The following is a 24,217-nucleotide window of genomic DNA, read 5'->3' as shown; positions in this document are numbered from 1 at the left end:
AGGTAGCAGCAGGGTTTCCTTGCGGCGTTACTTTATCGGGTGGAGCTGGAGGTTGGGGGTGGTGTATTGCCGCTGTCCTTGGATGCTCGTTGTTTATTGTGAATGAAGTGAATATAGTGGGCTGTCATTGGCTCGGGAGAGTCATGTGTTCGGAGGGCCGGTATGTGCCTTTTTCATGAATGAAAATAGAGGGATAGTAGCGTTTGTGTATTATATGCTCTGTTTAGTTGATGTAATGTGTTATTTTATATTAGAACACCGTTAGCCCTAGTGGGCTTTAGGAACTATGTTTATCACTTTTATTGCTTGAACATCCAAAAAGGAGAAAAAAATTAATTTGTATTAATGGACGGTCCCTGGGAGGGATTTTGGCTCAATAAATACTGCACCTGTGGAGGAGGACACTATCGCCCCTGACGAAGCTGGACTGGCGAAAGCCGGGTTGGGTGGACTCTTGATGAAAGCAATTTGTTTTTATGACTGAAATTTTATGATCCTTTGTAAGTAGAATAAAACCTGCTGATTGCGATATTACCTGGTGGAACTTCACTATTTGTATTATAACTTCCCTCTAGGGTGCAGGTGTACGTGAGTGCACCAGCCTCTGGTAACCGATTGTTTGGCTACAAGGTGCAATAACCTGAGCATTGAAAGAAGGGTTTGAGATTGGAACTCTACACTCAGAAGGCAGCGCAATCAACATTTTCTGGAAATTATGTCTAGGGCCTGGGCTGCTTGGTCGGCGTTGGTTTCCGCTGAAGCGGCGGCCGTCTCTCCACCAGTCGAGGCCTGCATAGCCTCTGGGGACACTCCAAACGTGCAGGGGCCAGCTCTCTTCACAAGCTGTGAGACCCGGATCTCAGGTGGATAATTTTCGTAGACGGGTTCTCCTTGGATCGCCATCTGGTCCCACTTGGGTGATGGGAGCGCCATGTTTCCTGCGTCTCCTCTCTCATTCGGTACAGGGAATGAGGGTGGAGCCCAGAGGGAGGGGTCTTCACTCCCTTGGCTCATATTGCAAAGTTCTTGGTGGGCAGGCTTGAGAGTTCCCGCTTCTAGGGTGGCGTATTTGGCATTTTTGCGCTCTTGAGAGGGCGTTCTTGAGTTTTCCCACTTCTGAAGGGCATGAAGAAGCGGTGCCATTACACGAATATGGCAAATTAACCCTTGAAGTGCTGGTGCGCACGTTTAAGTGCTTTCTGGCACCGCAATTAAGTCAATAAAGTAAATTTTTAGGGTTTTGGCACAATATGCAGGCCTTATAGCAGGGATAGGCACACAATCCAATCCTATTAGGCAGGAATAGGCACACAATTCGATCCGATCCTGTTATGGCACACAGTTTGATCCTGTTCCAGTGACGCCAAATTTGCAGTGACCAGGAACAGGTACACTGATGCCACTTATGCAGTGGGTCAGGATATGGGTGGTTAATAGTCTATAGTTTGTTTGTGACGCCAATTGCAGCGTGCGCAGGGTACTATCTCAGGGCCCTCCCAAGGTGTTATAACGCACGTCCCAGGTTAGGAATGCCAGAGTGGTGTAATGGCCTATAATGTCTCTATAGGTGGTGATAATTGTGTCAACGGTGTCTCCTACCTGGGTACAGCTGGACTCCTGGCTCACTAGCAATAAATTGAGTGTAGTGCTAGTAGGAGTAATAGAGGGATTTTGCAGCAGAAATTGAGATCCAGACCTTTGGTAAAGTTCAAACTTGTCTTTACTGATTGTAATTTTCATCCAAGCAAGATACAGCTTTAGTCTTTGGTCCCAGCAGGTATTGGCAGTTTGGCAGGAATTTATCTTCTGCTCCATCAACCTGGAGCTTGCAGGAAAGGACATCTGCTTTGTAGCTCTATACTGTGGCAGGAATTTGGCTTCTGCACTCTCTATCTTCTGCTGTATGGGGACTGACTAGCTGAGGAGGAATATGCATTATCTTGGGTCTCTGGACTTTACTCACAGTTATCTTCTCAGCTGAGGCTGCAGGGCTCAGGCTGGGGATAATGATCAATGTCTCAGCTGAGACAAGATCCTGGCTTTCTTCTCTATCTCAGGGAGCTCCTAACACGCACATCCTACCCTTAGCAGGGGGTGGGCCACACTCATTCTAACTTCTTTCTCTCTCCATGTTGCAGGATGTGGGCACAGCCCACTCTGCTCACAGAGGGGGAGCTAAGCTGGAACGAACTATTCTAGTTTAGATGTACTAAACTGAACCTAAGTCCTTACCAACGCATTGCATTGCTGCCACCTGTTGGTGAACATGGAGAATACAACATTAATTGTATTTAACATGGTTAATGCACATTTGTGAATGACATATTGTAAAATCATATCGGATGACAAGGTAAAGGCTCTTAAAAGATAGTAGCGGGGTAGAAGAGTTTTGTAACACAACTCTGGGGTGTTACACAAGTCTTTCTCTCCATATCCCAACTGCCATACACACGAAGGGCAATACCATAGCCTATAATTATAAAAATTGTTGCCCGACATTAGTACGAAAAATTGTCACACGACACGTCATCATGTAGCCCTAGCCTTAAAGGGGCAGGACGCTGTGGCAGTGACTATTAAGGGAGCCGAGTGATGTGGAGGTGACAGTTCAGGGGGCAGGTAGGGTGGCCATTCAGGATTTAAAAACCCCGCCCCCAGCCAGGCCCTAATTTGGTTAGGCCATGCCCCCTCCCACTCAGCAGCCGACAGGGATTGAAAGAATGAAGGTAAAAATCAACTTCTGTCAGCTGCAGGGGTGGCAGGGACGGTGACTTTCTCCCTGCAGCTCACACTCAGACAGCACTGTGCTGCTGTCTGAGAGTGAGCTGTTGAAAAGGACATTCCTTGCGCGATATATTCCGAAAAAATGCATTAGCCAATAGAAGCCTGGTCACATGACTCTTATCAGCCAATAGAAGCTCCCAGGCCCTTTGTCTCCACATACACACAGTTTTACATCAGTTTTCCATAACACCCCAGCCATTTTTCTTCACTGCTGTAGGTCAGCTTTAGAGGGGCAGGGCGTTGTGGATGTCACTATTATAGTGGATACTATCGATATGTTTTAATGACATACACAAACCTTAAATTAAATAGATGTAATATACCCAGGTCCTTCTGCTAATTTATATATATATATATATATATATATATATATATATATATATATATATATATAAAGCAGAGCAGCACTCCAAATTGTAGTAGAATAAAAGAGGATGTGTTTATTCACCCATAAGTGATGCGACGTTTCGGCTCCAACATGAAGCCTCTCTCAAGCTTGAGAAAGGCTTCATTTTGGAGCCGAAACGTTGCGTCACTTATGGGTGAATAAACACATCCTCTTTTATTCTACTACAATTTGGAGTGCTGCTCTGCTTTTTATTTTTATATTCTGGGCAAGCTTTTTCCCCTTGGAGCTAGCACCCATCTTTAAATACAGGTTGGTGCTGCCATTATTTTTATTCTTTACATATGATGGGGATCAGTGTATAGAGAACTCGACCTGACCTGGCCCCGCAGCTTGGGATGTGACTGGAGTAGAAGACACAACTGAAACAGTAAGAATAGTGAACGCAGCTTTAACATGAAGTTACAAGCAAAGTGAATGCAGATTGTGTTGTGATTAGAGTATAAGACAAGATGCAGCTCTGGATGTGACTGCTGTACAGGACACCACTGAAGCAGAATGAAGAAGGCAGCTTTTGATGTGACTGGGGAATAAAACACCATAACAGCAGAATGGCAACCTCAGGTGTGATTGAAAATGTAGCTTTGAATGTGACTGGAGACTAAGACGTGATGTAGCAGAAGAATAGTGAACAAAGCTTTGGATGTGACTTGAGGCTAAGCCAAGTCAGATCTACTCCAGTCAAATCTAGAGCTGGGTTTAGTATTTTATTCCCTTATCTTTTGTCTGTCTCTCTCTTAAATAAACTGCTCCATCTCCCACAATGCACTGCACTGTATCTGCGAGGGCAGATGCTGGAGCGCTGCATCCGCGAGGGCAGATGCTGGAGCGGGGAGGATATCTGGGTATGTGGACGCCATATTGAAGACACATACGATCACTTGCATCTTGGTGTAGAAAACATTTGCTTTAATTTAAATAACAATCTCATAGTAAACGTAAAGGGACATCCTATATACAGACAGATAAAACAGTCACATACAGACAAGGTACACGACAACGACCCCTGAGACCGGGCAGAGCGCCCCCTCCAATCGTCACATCTGAAGGGAGCGCAGTCCGGGCACTTCAATCATTATAACAAAAGGTTTTTATGGGACAGAAATCTTCAGAACAAGTGAAAAACATGGCCGCCTTCTTCCAGAAGCAGCGCCACACCTGGTACTGCAGCTCGATTTTATGTGACCGGGGCGGAGCTGCCATACCACATGCAACCTGCGGACAAGGGTGGTGCTGTTTCTGGAAGAAGGCAGCCATGTTTTTTTAATCATGGACAATTCCTTTAAGGATGAAGATAAAAAAGAAAAACAAAAAACATCTAGCAGCTTCATAGAACAATCAAGAAGACGACTATGCTGTAAACTGTAGAATATCCCTCACTGGGCTTTCCATAGAGGAGGGAGACATCCTGCAGGCGGCCCGCTAACTCCCAGGAGTCCCTTCTCCATTGGACTTGTTGATTTGGTCAAAGCTTTTCTGGAGGATGAGGAGGGACCTCTTGAGCTGAAGATAAAAGAAAAATGGTGGAGATTAGCTGTACTGCTGCCGGGAGTGGGAATATGAAGTTTTATTCTGCCAGGTTCTGCTCCTGCAAGTGCCCAGGAGGCGGGGCTTCACTGTGAAGTGATCCAAGTCCCTCCCCTCTCCATGGTCTCCTGGTTAGGTGCTACAGCTGTAACACCCCAGAGTGGGGTAACCATTCCTGCACCCTGCTATTGTCTCTAATGGTCTAACATAAACGCCATCTTATGCATTTCTTTCCAGGTCCTTTACATTGTGCAATGTTATGATTACTATGCAACTGTTTATAACATGTAATATGCCTGGTTCACCAGCAGGTGGCAGTGTAAATGGCAGAGCTATACTTAGGAGAAAGAGTTGGTTAATATTGGGGTGACTAAAGAGCTAAAAAACTCTTATTAGTCCCAATAAACCACAAAAAAAAATTGGACCCACAACTAGGAGCCACTCCCGGAGAGGATAGGGTTAACGTTACATCAATAGTGCAACAAATAGATAAATAATGTGCGTGGTTCGCAGGAGATTTTGTACTGGAAGTGGCGTCAAAGGAACGTCACTTCCGGCCTTATGCGTTCCAGAATGGAACGCACAGAACAGAACGCATGGGACCATTAATGAAAAACAGTATACCTCATGGGTGCTGAGAGTTATCTATGCGGAACACTCAAAATATAAGAGATGCTAATGAAGGATATTAAATAACTGACATTGCTCCCAATGTACCCATATGGGGGACGTGGCCGTATCGTGCGGTCCACTGGGGAACGCATTCATTTCTATAACTGGAAAAGCTCAAAAAGCACCGCACCTTATATGTAATTAAATGTAGTCTTAATAATCTTACGACCAAAGTCAAAGAATCAATATGTATAAGTAGTATAACCTCTATACGTTTCGTCAAATGAAAAGCGACGCCCATTTTCCCACCCATAACCCCACCCAGTCCATCCCAAAGCATCGCCCGTCCCCGAACCACGCCTAAATACCACCCATTCAACGCCCCTTATTCTGTCAAGCGTCCTCCCCTTCCAGAAACACGCCCTTATTTTTTGCCCACAGCATCCATTTTGTAATTTAGCAAAGCACGTGAGGGAACCCGCTATTGGGCGATTTTCTCGGTTAACTAACTAGTGAAATACCCGTTGGCACGTACATTACTGAGTTACAAACTCAACAACGCGAAAACCGTATTAAAGGTTAAGGGCGTCACTCTCAATGTCGCTAACACTCGACTTGTTAATTTTGACAGTTTAAAAGACCTGGTGTTGGATTACTCACACAATCCCGATCCCAAGACGCAGAAAACAATAGGTATAGAGCAAACCGGCATTTTCAGAAATAGGAAGCGAGAGACAAGACCGTTACGCAAAACACAAAAGTGCGTCTACACAAAGACAGCTGACGACGGACTTTACAACGATACCTTTCCGCTATTAAACATGGCCGCGCAATTTGAACACCCGTTTTCTTGTATATTACCATTTATTCCCACAAATTCCGTATTTATTTTTTTGTTAAACGGTTGTTAATACAAGTAGATACGCTAATGTCGCACGAACCTGACAACGTCATTTGGTTTTACGCATGTTGGCAGAAATTGTACGATGAGCTTGCCCGTTTGTTTACAAATATCAGGTTTATCGACGGAATACAGCAAAATTTCACAGACGATGACCTATTCCCGCAGGACAAGGTACATTTGGCGGTTGTTGATGATCTTATGGAGGCGGCTTGTGATAATCTTGAAATACAAAACGCTTTCACCAAATACGCGCACCACAGAAATTTGAGCATTATGTATCTCGTTCAAAACGTTTCTTTTTTGTCAGGGTAAGAAAAGCCGAACCAAAAATTTTAACACTAAATACATGGTCCTTTTTAAGAACCCTCGTGATAAATTACAGATTATTACGTTGGCTCGGCAAATGTACCCCGGTAAAACACGTTTCTTTTTAGAAGCTTTTGAAGATGCTACACACGCGCCTTACGACTATTTACTTGTAGATTTAAGATCGGACACGCCCGAGGAACTACGGCTAAGAACCGGTTTGTTCCCGCCAGATCTTCCGGCGGCTTATGTGTGCAAAAAGCTCAAAAATGTGATATTTCTCATCTTGACGGGTATTCTTGGTAGCGTCGCCGCGCCTGTAAACATGTCAAACAGGATCCGCCGGAATTGGGATCTTTTAAAAGCGTCGGTCAAAACAAAACCGACGGTCCGAAAATCAATATTACGCAGCGCCAGTAATGATTTGATATCCGCTATTGGTGAGATTGCTCTCAACATCCTTAAAGGAAAGATACCCCTTAGAGAGCGACAAAAAAATATACTGAAAAGATGGCGCCAAGCTATAAAGAAATAAAGCTATAAAAGGCAAGAAGCGCATTGTGAACCAGAGCGGCGGTTTTATAGGATCGCTGCTCGGCTTTGCGATACCTTTAATCACTAGCTTGATAGCTAATAGAGTCGGCGGCTCATAATGGGGTATGCGGAGAAAATGTTCCTGGTTTCCAAAACACGAGTTGGACCGACAAAAAAAAAAAAACAGCTGTAGAAACACCAGACAAACCGCTACACAGCGTTTAGATGTCGAAATACTACACAGAAATGACCTTTCAGATGATGAGAAAATTAAGAGATACACTACTGCGTTACAGAGATACTTGACGCTCAACAAACAGGCCGGTAAAGAAATGTCAACCCTAACTTTGATTACGCAGCCGCAACCCGATCAACAACAAATGAGGCTTCTAGCGGAGACGATGTTAGGGACCCAGGACGATAATGCTCGTCCTAAAAGGTCTGCACTTAGTGCCCCAGGACGAGCATTCTCGTCCTGCGGTCCGTCCTCCCCCCAGCGCGCGGTGCCGCGATCAGCGGCAGAGATCCGGCTGTTACGGACAGCTGGATCCCTGCTGCATCTGCGATAACGCCGATGCCAGTGGATTAACCCCTCATATGCCGCGGCCAGCGCTGACCACTCCCTCACCTCATCCATCGGGTCCCCGCGCTGCTGTGGCCATGGCAGCCCAAAGCCATTCCAAGGCTTGGGGCTCGGCATGTACGGAGGCCTAAGGCCCCTTTCACACGGGCGAGTATTCTGCGCGGATGCGATGCGTGAGTTGAACACATTGCACCCGCACTGAATCCGGACCCATTCATTTCTATGGGGCTGTGCACATGAGCGGTGATTTTCACGCATCACTTGTGCGTTGCGTGAAAATCGCAGCATGCTCTATTTTGTGCGTTTTTTACGCAACGCAGGCCCCATAGAAGTGAATGGGGCTGCGTGAAAATCGCAAGCATCCGCAAGCAAGTGCGATTTTCACGCACGGTTGCTAGGAGACGATCAGGATGGAGACCCGATCATTATTATTTTCCCTTATAACATGGTTATAAGGGAAAATAATAGCATTCTGAATACAAAATGCATAGTACAATAGGGCGGGAGGGGTTAAAAAAATTATTTTTTAATTTTTAACTCACCTTAATCCACTCTTCTGTCTTCATGGTGATGGATCATGTGAATGACCATGTGATGAGCGTAGTGACGTCACCACAGGTCCTTTTCCTCACAGAAGAAGACAGAAGAGATGCCGGCTGCGCGAACAAGTGGATTAAGGAGAGTTAAATTTTTATTTTTTTTATTTTAACCCCTCCAGCCCTATTGTACTATGCATTCTGTATTAAGATTGCTATTATTTTCCCTTATAACCATGTTATAAGGGGGAATAATACAATCTACACAACACCTAACCCAAACCTGAACTTCTGTGAAGAAGTTCGGGTTTGGGTACCACATTCAGTTTTTTATCACGCGCGTGCAAAACGCATTGCACCCGCGCGATAAAAACTGAACAACGGAACGCAATCACAGTCAAAACTGACTGCAATTGCGTACCTACTCGCGCGGGTTTGCCGCAACGCATCCGGACACACTCGTGTGAAAGAGGCCTAAGAGGCTCAGCCTCCAGGCTGGGTCTCCTAGGCAACTGTTAAATACAGCACAATACAAATATATTGTGCTGCATTGAAACAGGGATCAGACCCTGTGATGTTGAAGTCCCAGAGTGGGACAAATAATAAAGTGAAAAAAATATCAAGTTTTACAAAAAAAAATTAAAAGTTCCAAGTAAAAAAAAAAAAAAGCGTCCTTTTACCAAAATAAAGTAAACAAAATATGTCAAAAATAGAAAAAAAAAAAAAAAGAAAAGTAGACATATTAGGTATCGCCGCATCCGTATCGCCCAGCTCTATAAAAATATCACATGACCTAACCCCTCAGGTGAACACCGTCAAAAAAATAAAATAGAAACTGTGCTAAAAAAGCAATTTTTTTTGTCACCTTACATCACTAAAAGTGCAACACCAAGCGATCAAAAAGGAAATCTCATACTGAAAAAAATGAGCCCCTACATAAGACAGTCGCCCAAAATTTAAAAGAACTATGGCTTTCAGATTGCTTTATTATGTAAAACAAACAACCAAAAAAAGTCATATTTGGTATTTTTGCGTCCGTAACAACCTGCTCTATAAAAATACCACATGATCTAACCTGTTCGATAAACACTGTAAATAACAACAAAAAAAAAACGGTGCCAAAACAGCTATTTTTTGTTACCTTGCCTCACAAAAAGTGTAATATAGTGCAACCGAAAATCATATGTACCCTAAAATAGTACCAACAAAACTGCCACCTTATCCCGTAGTTTCCAAAATGGGGTTATTTTTTTGGAGTTTCTACTCTAGGGGTGAAATCTGCCTTCCAAAACCTATATAGCGTTCCTTTCCTTCTGCGCCCTGCCGTGTGCCCGTACAGCAGTTTACAACCATATATGGCGTGTTTCTGTAAACTACAGAATCAGGGTAATAAATATTGAATTTTGTTTGGCTGTTAACCCTTGCTTTGTTAGCATAAAAAAAATTGATTAAAATGGAAAATCTGCCAAAATAGTGAAATTCTGAAATTTTATCTCCATTTTCCATTAATTCTTGTGGAACACCTAAAGGGTTAACAAAGTTTGCAAAATCAGTTTTGAATACCTTGAGGGGTGAAGTTTTTAAAATGGGGTCATTTTTGGGTGGTTTCTATTATGTAAGCCTCACAAAGTGACTTCAGACCTGAACTGGTCCTTAAAAAGTGGGTTTTCGTGAATTTATTTACAAAGACCAAGCTATACCCAGATCCAACATCATCGACCTGATTCGCACCGCGACGCAGAGTTACGGTTTGCTTAAGGCTAAAGCACCTCGCGGGTGGGACTTCTTCATGGAAACCATCGCGGAACTGAACATGCCATCAATGGTGATCGGTAATACAAGAACAAGAGAACTTTTCTTTAATTTAAGGGGATCGCCTGGTTAACCTTTTGAAGCAGTTCGCACCCCTTTTAGCCAACAGCCATTAGTAACACCACCACCAATGTGAACGTGAGGCACTTTGTTACCTAAAAAGAGAACGCCTCCTTTGTTACAGACGGCTTGGTTAACGTTGTAAATTTTACTTTGACTGTTGCAGTAAGGAACAAGGGGTCGTCATTGTTGGTATGTGTCACCGAGGTTCCTGGTCTCGGTGAAATAAGAGCCAGTATTTTCATGCGTCAGCGGCAGCTAGTGCTGATTGACACTTTGCTATTTAGTATGGCTGTAATAGCTGATCCGGGACGGCTCTTACTGGGAGTAGTCAAAGTGCTGGATGGGCGACTACTCCCCACGTTCCAGGCCGGTTCTTGGCAGGCTTATAAAAAACAGCCAGCACTGTCAGGTGGTGTGGATTACCTCCCTCTGACAGAGGAGCTCTGGAGATCTCTGTGCTGAGGTCTAAAGACCGTGTGTCAGGCGAGCAGGCCGCCTTAAAGCCTGAAAGTGGACTTTCTGAGGCTGAGCATTCAGCCGGGTGTGAATTGACACCCAGGACACCAGGCGAACTTTATTTTCTTTTTTCTGTGTGTGAACAAGCACCAAGCCTGAAAACTGACTGTTGTGTTATGCTAGAAGTGTGAATAAACACTGGAGCGTGATTTACAACCTGGTCCTTTGCCTCTATACTGCATCCGCTAACCTGCCTACCAGAGCGAATCCCCACACTGTATATAAAAATGTATTCGTATGTAATGCTTGATAATGTTTTTATTTGTTTTACATAAAATGACTTTTTAAATAAAAATGGAGTCCGTCTTTTTACAATAAATCCAGTTAGTTAAAATTGCATAAACCGCAAGGTCACATCGGGGGATAGACGGTACTTAAGAAACGTTGCTAAAATGACTGCAAACGCCGAAATATTGAGAAAACATAACTACACGCCGAAAGCTGTCGGTTCTTATGTCGGCGTTGAGGCCTTATTCAGAGAAGTACGAAAAAGACTCTGTCAAAAATTGGTTGACCAATGAGGATACACATTGCACAAACCGGTTAAAAAAATCATTTAAAAGAAAAAGTCGTGGTGTCTGAAATGGACGACCAATGGCAAGCCGATCTTGTGTCACTTAAGGTGTAAAATGCTTGATAACGGTCATTGATATTCTTTCGAAATACGCTTGGGTGTCTGGACTTTCCAATAAATCCGGGGTGACAGCGGCAGCCGCTTTTGATCAGATATTTACGTTAAGCGGGCGGAACCCCAGGAAGCTTCAGACGGATCGGGGCCGAGAGTTTATAAACAAGCCTATCAGAAAACTTTGTGACGCCTTTAAAATAAATCTTTTTTTTACTTCGAATACGGTCAAAGCGTCGTTGGTGGAGCGTTTTAATAGAACGCTGAAGACAAGAATGTGGCGTTATCTTAGAGAACGAAACACATACAGATACATTGACCTGGTGTATAATCGCACGTACCACAGAGCCATAAGGTGTCGTCCTGTTGATGTGACAAAAGAGAAAACTCTTTAACCATTTGGAAAAATATCTACGGCAATTACGCGCCTATTAAAAAAGTTAAACCATTATTAAAAATAGGCGACCACGTGAGAATTGTACGCTATAAGGGGACGTTCACGAAGGGCTATGAACAAACCTATACGGATGAGATATTTACCATTTACGCCGTAAACACTAAGAGCCTCAGGCCCCTTTATAAGTTGAAAGACCTGGCCGACGAGCTCATTGAAGGATCGTTCTACGCGGAAGAAGTCCAAAAAGTCCCCCTTGATAAACTACGCATTTATCGGAAAGAAAAAAAATCGTAAAAAAAGAAGGTTAGGGGAAAAATGCTGGATTTTGTAAAGTGGGTTGGTTACCCCAAAAAGTTTAACTCTTGGGTGCCAGAAAAGCAGTTGGTGAACGTGTAAACTATGGAAGACGGGTAGTTTTTTTTATTACGCTGCCCTGCAACGCATCTGCCAGACTTTACCCCGAAAATACAATCGCCGATTACACCACTAATTTAGCAAAAGCCGTCCATCTTCGCGGACCTTATGAAGTGGCGTTAGTAGAGATTCAGTACCCTCATTCGTGGAAAACCTTTGGGTCCGGAGATGGTGTATTCTACATCGCACGGCGAGATGATCCGTTCAGAGAGTTTTTGGTTAAATCGGGTTATTACCCGCCTGATCAATTGCGCCTAAGATACGATGAGATTGACAGAACCGTGTAACGAAATCGACCTAATACAAGTTTATGGCTGGTGAAAAATTAGGCAATATATTGGGGCTTCAGGGGTACTCGCGCGATCACTCGAACAAGAATGTAGACGCGGAGCACATAGTTTTGCGCTACAAAGACTCTGGCTTTCTTGTTTTAGAACATTTCGTGGAGGTTTTAGCGGATGATTTAGTTTTAACAAAAGAGAATTATTCTTTACCTATAAAAAAATAAATAAAAATTCACCCCGATATTAAAGCCGGATTTTATACAATGTTTGTTTATACCGATATCATTAAACACTAACCCCATGATCTGCATTATAGTCCCCATATATAGTATAGCTGTCCGTCGCTTATTGTCGCTAAAAAACACTTTCATTCAATATGTAAATTAGGTTCTGAAGTTGCCCAGGCCCCTCGTCGCTTTTCATATGAAACACCTCTCCCTTCACCCCTCTGGCGCACTTCATTCCCCATTATGGGCAGAGGCACAAGATCCTTTAATGCGCATGTGCCGGCCCCTGGGCACCTTCAGAACCAAATTTACATATTGAATAAAAGTGTTTTTTAGCGAAAATAAGCGACGGACAGCTATACGGTAAGTAGCATTCAAATATGGGGACTATAATGCAGATCATGGGGTTAGTGTTCTAGAATGGTCATTTTAGGTGAAAGACTCCCTTTAAGCATCAACTTGTTGGCGATAGTCACGTACAGCTTTTAAGAACTGTGGAGGTAAGCAGTAAAAATGTCTAAATAGTCACGCAAAAGTATAACCGGCCGGACTATATACCTCTCTGGAAACAACACTTTGATACCATTACAATATCAATACTCACGGACCAAGCTAAGGCCTTATGCACACGACCGTATGTGTTTTGCGGTCCGCAAATTGTGGATCCGCAAAAGAAACGGATGACGTTCCGTATGGCATCCGTGTTTTTTTTTCGGATCCGTTTTTTTTTGCGGATCCATTGTAATAATGCCTATCCTTGTCCGCAAACTAGAAAAAAATGCGGAGCAATGGAACGGACATACTGATGCGGACAGCAATGCGGACAGAAATGAATGGGTCCGCATCCTATCCGAAAAAAAAAACGGAACGGACGCGGAAAGAAAATATGGTCGTGTGCATGAGGCCTAAACTGTTAAATTCAAACACGGGAAAACTATTGTGCGATTCCACTTTAGACCTCGTGCGGTGCCGAGGCATTAAAAGGTTGCCGACCTAGGACGAGAATGCTCTTCCTAACTGGCCGGTACTAAGGTTAACCGGCTGCCCCACACGTCCTGCCGCGATCAGCAGCAGGGGCCCGGCTGATACTGACAGCCGGGCCCCTGCTGTATCTGCCAGCCGGGCCCCTGCTGTATCTGCCAGCATCGGTGAAAAACACAGACACCGGCCGATTAACCCCCTTTATGCCGCGGTCACGCTGACCGCGGCATACAGGGGATTTGCGGCAGCTTGTACATCCCCATCGGGTCCCCGTGTTGCAGTTGTTGTGCCTTTTCATAGGTAAATACATTCATATCCAATTCATTATTGTCAAGATGGATGTTCATTGCCTTTAGTACATTACATTGCGTCTTGAGTAGGCCGAAGTAAGGTCGCACAAAGATTTCTGCTTTCTAGTGTTATTCTTCTCATGAATGTACCAGTCTGAGAGGAGTCCTCCTTGTCTACTTGTAGATTTATGATGGGAGATAAAGATAAGCTCTATGCAGCTGGTGATAATTACCTATACAATTAGGTAATTATCAATGAAGCAAAATATATAATATTCATGTATTCATTTAATGAGCCTTAGTCCTTAGCATAAGACAATCAGTAGGACATATATATATATATTACTTTAGATTATATTGTTATATGTTATGAAGACTCTAAAAGAGTGTCTGTGAAGATGTGTGTTTTGTAACAATTATTCACATCTTTGGTGTGACAGGAGGTACTGATATCTCTGTGAGAAAACAAGGCCATTCATACTATCATGATCCATAAATCAACAGTGTGAGAAACATTCAGAGAGACGCCTAGAGGTCTGTCTCTAATTGCTACAAATGTCAGAATTAATCCCTATAGCTTTGAATTAAAGCTTCTAAGGTCAAATGTATAAAATACATTTTATTCAGACTTACATAAGTTAACCCTTTATACTATGATGCAGATAGCTTACACTGCAGTGCCACCTAGGTATGAGTAGGTGACATTACAACAGTAGCAAAAGTGCATTCTGGGTAAGGCTATGATGTCACATTTTTTATCAATGGTCACGCCCATCCGACAATGATTGGAAAGTTCCAAACTAGGAAGGTGTGTCTAACTGAGAGGTTTGTGATCATAAACCACACACAAGAAGGAGAAGCGAGGAAGGAGACAAGTAAAGCTCTCTAGAGGGGTCTATCAAGATGAAAGCCATGGTGAGATGCGGTATGATGGACCACCCAGCTTTCCTAGGAGCAGAAGTGAGATGCCTACTAGGACTTGGTAAGAGACACAGAAAATGATATTTCATTTTATTAAGACTAATTAGATAGTGTGGGTGAAATTATACAATCTAGATTGGCGAATAAATAAATAATTAAATTAATTGATCATCTCCATATTGAGATGTAGTCTTAGGATATTGTGAGGCTTCATTCTACCTGCAGAAGAATCATGACTCATAATCTAACAAAGCATTAAATAATTGCTTATATATATATATATATATATATATATATATATATATATATATTTTGATAGAACCTTCTTCGCCAAGCTAAGTGATGGATTCCCACAGGAAGGACTTATTTCAAGTCCTTCCATTTAAGATCCTAGATCCCTGTTATTTGTCTTAATAGTCTTACCAAAGTTATATATGTGAAAATAGTCCAGGATGGGGCGGAAGGATACAGTTGTCTCTTCTAAGTTATATCCTTGAATGGATTTGCCCATCTTGAAGCCATGTGATGTGTAGTTGGTTAGGGGGGGGGGGGGGGGGGGCGGAATGTATTTAGCATTCCATATTGATGTCTAGGATTAGACATGCCCATCCTGATATCATGAGGTTTCCTCTGAACAGAAGTAATGTATATAACTTATGTTCATATTTTGATATCCTAACCTATAACAGCTTGGTTATAATGTGACAAGTTACTTCCACTCACATGTATTGTTAAGCTTGTAATGCTTTATATTAACGCTATATATATTCATTTGCATGTATCTTTGTGTTTATTTACTTATATATGTTTATAACCTTGTAACCAATAAATCTGCATATTTTTATAATACCTGTGTATTATTGTATAATGCAGAACTACATTTTATCATTAACGTCATCTCACGTCAAAAATAACTTATTTATCTGAGGAAATAGTTGGACTCAGATGTGAATTGTATCAATTAGGTTGTCTACAATTCATGATTTTAAGAATTTATGACAAATTTTATAAAAATTATTTTTTTATGGTTAATTATTTTTATAACCATAATTAATAATTCTTAATTGAATTATTACCCCCCGACACAGTGACGGGGACCCGATAGTTGCTATGGCAGCCCCGATGCCTTGAACAGGCATCGGGACTGCCAGCTACGGAAGCCCACGAGATCCAGCCCCAGGCTGGGTCTCCTAGGCAACTGTCAGATGTATTGTGTTGTACTGAAACAGGGATCGGACCCTGTCATATGTATCAAAAAGTCATATGTACCCAAAAATAATACCAATCAAACCGTCATCTCATCGTGCAATAAATGAGTCCCTACATAAGACAATCGGCCAAAAAATAAAAAAAAAGATATGGCTTTCAGAAAATGGAGACATAAAAACATAATTTTTTTTGTTTCAAAAATGCTTCTATTGTTTAAAACCAAAATATATTTAAAAAAAACAGACATATTAGGTATTGCCGCATGCATAACGACCTGTTCTATAAAAATATCACATGAAGTAACCTGTCTGGTGAACACCGTAAAAAAATTAAATAAATAAACACTGTGCCAAAAAGCCATTTTTTATCACCTTACATCTGAAAAAGTGTAATACCAAGCGATCAAAAAGCATGTACCCAAACATAATACCAATCAAACCATCATCTCATGCAGCAAAAAATGAGATCCTACATAAGACAATCGGCCAAAAAATAAAACAGGATATGGCTTTCAGAAAATGGAGACATAAAAACATATTTTTTTTGTTTCAAAAATGCTTTTATTGTTTAAAACCAAAATATATTTAAAAAAAACAAATAAATTAGGGATTGCCGCATCCGTAACAACCTGCTCTATAAAAAATATCACATGAGCTAACCCGCCTCGTGACCACTGTAAAAAAAAAAAAAAAAGCCAAAAAATAAATTATTTTGTCACCATACATCACAAAGAGTGTAATACCAAACGATCAAAAAGTAGTATGTACCCCAAAATAGTACCAGTCATCTCATCCTGCAAAAAATGAGACTAAGGCCTCCTGCACACGACCGTTTTTCCACCCGTTTACTGGCCGTTTTTTGCGTTCCGTATACGGAACCATTCATTTCAATGGTTCCGCAAAAAAAACTGAATGTACTCCGTATGCATTCCATTTCCGGATTTCCGTTTTTCCGTTCCGTTTAAAGATAGAACATGTCCTATTATTGCCCGCAAATCACGTTCCGTGGCTCCATTCAAGTCAATGGGTCCGCAAGAAAACGGAACACATACAGAAATGCATCCGTATGTCTTCCGTTTCTGTTCTGTTTTTTGCAGAACCATCTATTGAAAATGTTATGCCCAGCCCAATTCTATCTATGTAATTACTGTATACTATATATGCCATACGGAAAAACGGAACAGAAACGGAAACAAAAAACGGAACAACGGATCTGTGAAAAACGGATCGCAAAACACTGAAAAAGCCATACGGTCGTGTGCAGGAGGCCTAACTAAGACAATCGGCCAAAATATAAAAAAAAGATTTGGAGACATAAAAACATGATTGTTTTTCCTTCAGAAATTGTGCGCTCTGCCGTGTTCCCGTACAGCAGTTTACGACCACATTTGGGGTGTTTCTGTAAACTGCAAAATCAGGGTAATAAATATTGAGTTTTAATTTGGCTGTTAACCCTTGATGTGTTACAGGAAAAAAAGAATTAAAATGGAGAATCTGCCAAAGAAGTGAAATTTAAAAATGTCATCTCCTTTTCCTTTAATTCTTGTAGAACACCTAAAGGGTTAAAAAAGTTTGTAAAATCAGTTTTGAATAACTTGAGGGGTGTAGTTTCTACAATGGGGTCATTAATGGGTGTTTTCCACTATGTAAGCCCCACAAAGTGACTTTAGAATTTAAGTGGTCCTTAAAAAAGTGGGTTTTGGAAATTTTCTTAAAAATTTATCTTCTAAAATTCTAAGCCTTATAAGATCCTAAAAAATAAAATTACATTTACAAAATGATGCAAACATGAAAGTGGACATATGGGGAATGTAAGGTAACAACTCTCTTATGATGTATCACTATCTGCTTTAAAAGCAGAGAAATGTTTCCAAATTTTCAGTACATTTTGGTTGTTTAATAAATAAAAGGTGAATTATATCAACTAAAATTTTTATCAGGAAGTACAATGTGTCACGAGAAAACAATCTCAGAATGGCCTGGATAAGTAAAAGCGTTGCGAAGTTATCCCCACAAAGTGACACATGTCAAGTTTCCAAAAAACGGCCTGGTCCTTAAATGGGTTATCCCATCTTAGACAATGAGGGCATATCGCTAGGGCATGCCCCCACCTGTGAGACCCGCACCTACAAGAAGAACGGAGCGGAGAAAGTTAAGGAGGGCGCACTGCGCATGCGCAGCCGCCCTTTATTCATTTCTATGGAGCGGTGCGCTCCCATTCACTTCAATGGGAGAGGCGGGGAGCTGCGCCTAGTGGTGGACGAACCTCGGGAAACCCGGGGTTCTCCAGCCACGACTCTCCCCGGCTCTGTTCTCCTTGTAGGTGCGGGTCCCAGAGGTGGGTCCCACCTATCAGACAATGGTGGGATATCCTAGCGATATGCCCCCATTGTCTAAGATGGGAAAACCCCTTTAAAGGGCTTCTGTCACCCCACTAAAGTGATTATTTTTTTGGGGTTAGTTAAATTAGTTATATTGCGATATATGAAAATATAATTGTGTTACTTACTTTGATCCAGCAGTTTATTCAAAAAACGAAGTTTTATCCTATGTAAATTCGGTCTCTACTAGCAAGTAGGGCGTCTACTTGCTGGTAGCTGCTGCAGAAATCCGCCCCCTCGTCGTGTTGATTGACAGGGCCAGCCGGGATCTCCTCCTCCGGCCAGCCCTGTCGGCATTTCAAAAATCGCGCGCCTGTGTTCATTCTGCGCAGGCGCTCTGAGATGAGGAGGCTCGTCTCCTCAGAACTCCCTCAGTGCGCCTGCGCCGATGACGTCTTCTATTTCGGTGATGTCATCGGCGCAGGCGCACTGAGGGAGTTCTGAGGAGGCGAGCCTCCTCATCTCAGAGCGCCTGCGCCGAATGAACACAGGCGCGCGATTTTTGAATTGCCGACAGGGCTGGCCGGCGGAGGAGACCCCGGCTGGCCCTGTCAATCAAAACGACGAGGGGACGGTTTTCTGCAGCAGCTACCAGCAAGTAGCCGCCCTACTTGCTGGTAGAGACCGAATTTACATATGATAAAACTTCTTTTTTGAATAAACTGCTGGATCAAAGTAAGTAACACAATTATATTTTCATATATCGCAATATAACTAATTTAACTAGCCCCAAAAAAAAAAAATCACTTTAGTGGGGTGACAGAAGCCCTTTAAAGTATTAAAATGTTGTCCCAGAGAGTGTACGGCGACCCAGATGCATATGCACATTATTACATAGCGCAAGCCGCTCATGGTTTGGATGGTTTTCACGGCACAGAATTCATGCACGGTTCTGGTCTCGCCAGGTTATTTCGGGGGCTGTTCCGTCGAGTTGTTCCCCTATTCAAGAAAGGTGTGGAACTTGTAAAACCAGCGGCCAGGAACATCGCTAAAGATGTTGTCGCTACGACATCAACTGCCGTTATGGATCGAATAAACAGACCTACGGATGGGCAAGAGGGCTCTGGCATTGTGCAAATTCGAAACAAAAAAGCGGGAAAAAAACAGCGCCCGCAACGGCATTGTCCTACCCCCTTTTTATTAATAAAGTAGCACCGCCTAAGAGACGTTGCCGCCAGAAAACAAGAAGCCGTTCAACGAGCGACATCTTCTAATCAACCGCTATGGCTTTTGTACGTGACGCATCTGCCGAGTACGCCAAATCAGAGTTGGATATCTTTCAAATACCACCTACGCAAACAAGTATTGAAAAATCGCTTTATGTCCCAAAATGCAACCATATTGGGATGAGATCTCAAGAGTCATCAACAGTATAACAGCCCGTACCACGGTCATACCCCCAGAGAGCGCCCTCCTTTGGTTGCCAACCATCAAAGAGAGATTTAACCACTCGCCTAATTCAAGCAGCAAGAATCTTAATCCCTCTGAAATGGCGAAACCGAGAGGCTCCCACCATAGAACAATGGAAAGGCAAAGTTGACCAGTCGATTTGCCGCCTGGAGGAACTAGCAAGCTGGGAAAATAGGGACCATAGCAATTTCCTAAAATTATGGGGTCAATGGAAACACTATAGATCCAGTGACCTCTGAAGAGGCGAACAACACAAAGACAACTAACTCTTGCTTTCTTACGTTGTAGTCCACGCCAAGTGAGAAATAGTCATGTGACAGATGTAGACCGTCTAAAGGTGAACGCCATGTCAGTCCACATTTCTCTACTCTTTGCTTGGACTACTCAGATAATTGGGAAGCTGGGTCCGACGGAAGATTCGGGTAGCTCTCTCCTTCTCCTCACCCTCCTGAATTCCCCCCTTATCCAGCCCTCCTTCCTCCCATACCCTTTTTTCCTTATTTCGGTCAAGTCTTCTGTTATTACCAGCAATAGTTGCATATTTTATCATGATGCTTAGTAGAGCTGTCAAAACACGTCATAACTGTGACAAATTATGTCATCATTCTCTCGTCTGTATCAACTATTCGAAAGTTATGTCAACTAATATACAAGATTGTGAGATTGCACTTTACTGTTGCTTGCGTGTCTCCTACAGCTACCGTCTACTCACTTAACCCGGTTTGCCGACAATGCGCCTTTGGAGTTCTTCATCTCGGGCAGCGTTGATTATTATTACGACCTCTGTTACACGTCGTTTGCAGAATCATTAGCCCGGATAACACACCCATACCCGACGGATCCCGCGTTGCCCTTAGTAACTACCCTATTGCCAGCCTTTTTAATCACCTCCCGTCTGCCCATAGACTATAAACGTCCGGGAGGTGGTTCTCTATTTCGGAATGGACGTTCCTGAACGTCCATTCAGAAACTGCAGCTGCACGCTAATCGCGCAGCTGCAGATCGGGTTGCCAGAGAAGGCAGGGAGAGTGCCCAGGTGTCCCTGCCTTCTAGATCGCCGAGCGCTGTGTATACAGTGCAGGAAGCGCTATGCCGCTATGCGGTCATGTGACTGCCTGAGCCGGGTGAGTGCAGTAGCTGTGAGGTCTTTCAGAGACCTCGATCAGCCCTGCACTGAGGCTGTACAGAGCTGTATTGCGCTGTACAGCCTCTCTGGGGGGGTGCATTTCTCCTGTAACTGGGGCTACTATGTCAGCCCCAGTTACAGGAGAAATCAACAGTGGAAAAAAAATAAAAAATGTGAAGTTAAATGTCCCCCAAAGGTCTTGTATGACCTTATGGGGGACGAAAAGTGTAAAAAAAAAATTAATAAAATAAAGTGTTAAAAACAAAAATAAAGGTTTCACATGTAAAAAATAAAAATTCCCCAAGTAAGGAATAAATATATATTTTTTTTAAATAGAAAAAAAAATAGACATATTTGGTATTGCCGCGTCAGTGACGGCCGGCTCTATAAATATATCAAATGATCGACCCAGTCCGATAAACACCATAAAAAATAAAAAAAATATAAAAACGGTGTCAAAAAAAGCCATTTTTGTCACCTTACATAACAAAAAAGTGCAACACCAAGTGATCAAAAAGGCGTATGTTTCACAAAATGGTACTAATAAAACCTTCACCTCATCCCACAAAAAATGAGCCCCTACAAGAAAATCTCTCAAAAAATAAAAAAAACTATAGCTCTCAGAACATGGACACATTAAAACATAATTTTTTGGTTTCAAAAATGCTATTATTGTGTAAAACTTAAATAAGAAAAAGTATACATATTAGGTATTGCCGCGTCCGTAAAAACCAGCTCTATAAAAATGGACACATTAAAACATAATTTTTTTGTTTCAAAAATGCTATTATTGTGTAAAACTTTAATAAATGAGAACAAGTATACATATTAGGTATCGCCACGTCCGTAACAATCTGCTCTATAAAAATGTCACTTGACTGAACCCCTCAGGTGAACGCTGTAAAAATAAATAAATAGAAACTGTGCTAAAACAACCAATTTTTTGGTCACCTTGCCCAATAAAGTGTTATAATGAATGATCAAAAAATCATATGTACCCAAAAATAGTACCAATAAAACTGGCACCTTATCCCCTAGTTTCCAAAATAGGGTCACTTCTTGGGAGTTTCTACTGTATGGGTGCATCAGGGGGGCTTTAAATGGGACAGGGCATGTAAAAACCGTATGGCGTTCCTTTTCTTCTGCGCCCTGCCATGTGCTCATACAGCAGTTTATGACCACATGTGGGGTGTTTCTGTAAACCGCAGAATCTGGGTAATAAATATTAAATTTTGTTTGGCTGTTAACCATCGATGTCTTAAAGAAAAAATTGGATTAAAATGGAAAATCTGCCCAAAAAGTGAAATTTTAAAATTTGATCTCTATTTTCCTTTAATTCTTGTGGAACGCCTAAAGGGTTAACAAAGTTTGTAAAATCGGTTTTAAGTAACTTGAGGGGTGTAGTTTCTACAATGGGGTCATTTATGGGGGTATCCACTATGTAGGCCCCACAAAGTGACTTCAGACCTGAACTGGTCCTTAAAAAGTGGGTTTTGGCAATTTTCTTAAAAATTTTAAGAATTGCTTCTCAACTTCTAATATCCTAAAAAAATAAATGACATTTACATTTACAAAATGATGCCAACATAAAGTAGACATATGGGGAATGTTAAGTAAGTCAGGAAGGGGGCAAATGGCCCGGATGTGAAGTGGTTAATCAATTGGACAGAACGCTCGGCAACACTCTGATTTCAAGAAGCGACAACCTTTATACGTATAGGGCCAGATTTATCATTAGCTCAAGTCAGAATAATGGAGTGAAAAAGTTGCAGAATTTTGCGCAATCGCTAAAACTGCGCAAAAATTTGCGACTTTTCTGAAAGTGGGCGTGTTTTCTTATGTAAATGAATCTCTAGACAAATTTACTATTGCGACTATTTAAAAAGTCACAAAAAAGTCACAATTTCACTCCAGTGTGGACCATGCTTATCTTATGAGACTTTTTTGTAAAGACGTGCGACTTTTGTAAAGCCGCTTACTGACGGACATACTGCTACCGTCAAACCACATTTATTACAGTCTTAAAGGGCCGATCATAAACCTGACTTGGCTAAAACTGACTTTAGCCATATGTGAAAGTGGAGTGAGCCGTCAGAGTAATGATAAATATGGCCCATAGAGCGTATATAAAGGCTTATAATTCACAAACTTAAGCGGCCCAATTTACAGCCGGCCTTTTCTATTAAGATACCGCGGGGCATCATGATGACCGGGCTCTCGACGGCCATAATGTTGGTTTCGCCAAGAGAGCTCAGTAAACGACTCGCTCTAGAAGTGTAGTATTAATGGGCCCCATTTACACCAATATATTTAATCAGCCGAAGTTAATACTGAATGGATTAGATCTAAAGATAAAGTTGACCAGAAACGAAGACTCCTTCTGTCTTATGTCTGCCGAGGCGACCCGTTTTAAAGTCCAAATACAGCACGCGTCGCTGTTTGTCAAAAGAGTTCAAGTATCGCCCGCTGTGAGAATCGGGCACAGTCGCGCTCTGTTAACCGCTAACGCAAAGTACTTGGTCGATTGAGCTTAAAGTGTATAATATACTGTCATGCCCTGCTCAGGCTATGTGCGGAGGTCTGCCAGGTTAGCTGCACGTGTGTAGCCTTTTGTTTTTGTTTTGGAGTTGAGCTATATCCGCCTCCCTTCAGGTGCACTGGGTGGGGTCATTGGTTTGAGTTTAAATTACGCCCACTCCCAGTGTGCTGTGCGGGTTATAGCTTCTGGCTGGCTGGGAGGAAGGAAGGAAGGAAGGATTTGCTGTTCCTGCTCCGTAAAAGATAAGTTGGTTTTTGTTTTTGTGGTTGTCTGTCTAGGCTGTTAGAGAGACGCCTGCCCCCTCCAGGTCCTGAGGGAGCAGGCTGCTTCTTTCCCCCTTTCACCATCTTAGGGAATCATCAGCCTAGGCACGAGGACACGTTATTCCCACCTTCAGGGTCTGAACGTGGGCATAGAAGTCTAGGGAGAGCTGGTAGGGATTTGTCAGGAGGTAACCTTTATCCCCAGCTTCTTGCCTTGACAACTGTTTGTTTATTTTCTGTGTATCTTGTATCCTGTCCGTCGTGACATATTCCCGACGGTACTCGCATATCTAACCACGAGAATCTTTTTCTCGGAAACATTCCAAGAACAGTAATACTCGCGTTTGTGGACAACGACTCGTTTTCCGGGAATTACCAATGAAATCCTTTGTGCTTCAATCACTATAATGTGAATTACGCCGCCTTATATTTGGACGGAAAACAGATACCCGCAAACCCGTTTCAGCCTAATTTTCAAGACGAATCGGCTGTTCGTGAATATATGTCGCTCGTACATATTTCGAGGAAGCAAAAGGCCGACAACGCTTTATCCGTGGATCGATCAGAA

General features: G+C 42.4%; 1 protein-coding gene across 6 annotated transcripts in view; it reads right to left on the bottom strand.

The window, feature by feature from the left end:
* Positions 1-4,058: 4,058 nt before the first annotated feature.
* Positions 4,059-24,217, bottom strand: part of GRAMD1C (GRAM domain containing 1C) — a 182,737-nt gene continuing 162,578 nt past the window's right edge. For all 6 annotated transcript variants that reach the window (XM_040422874.1, XM_040422879.1, XM_040422878.1 and 3 more), the window contains one exon: positions 4,059-4,693. In XM_040422874.1, the coding sequence (XP_040278808.1) occupies positions 4,613-4,693 (81 nt within the window). In that variant the 3' untranslated portion in view covers positions 4,059-4,612. The remainder of the gene's footprint in view (positions 4,694-24,217) is intronic.

Source organism: Bufo bufo, chromosome 3, assembly GCF_905171765.1.
Source record: "Bufo bufo chromosome 3, aBufBuf1.1, whole genome shotgun sequence".
NCBI lineage: Eukaryota > Metazoa > Chordata > Amphibia > Anura > Bufonidae > Bufo > Bufo bufo.
This window is presented reverse-complemented; position numbering and strand designations above follow the sequence as displayed.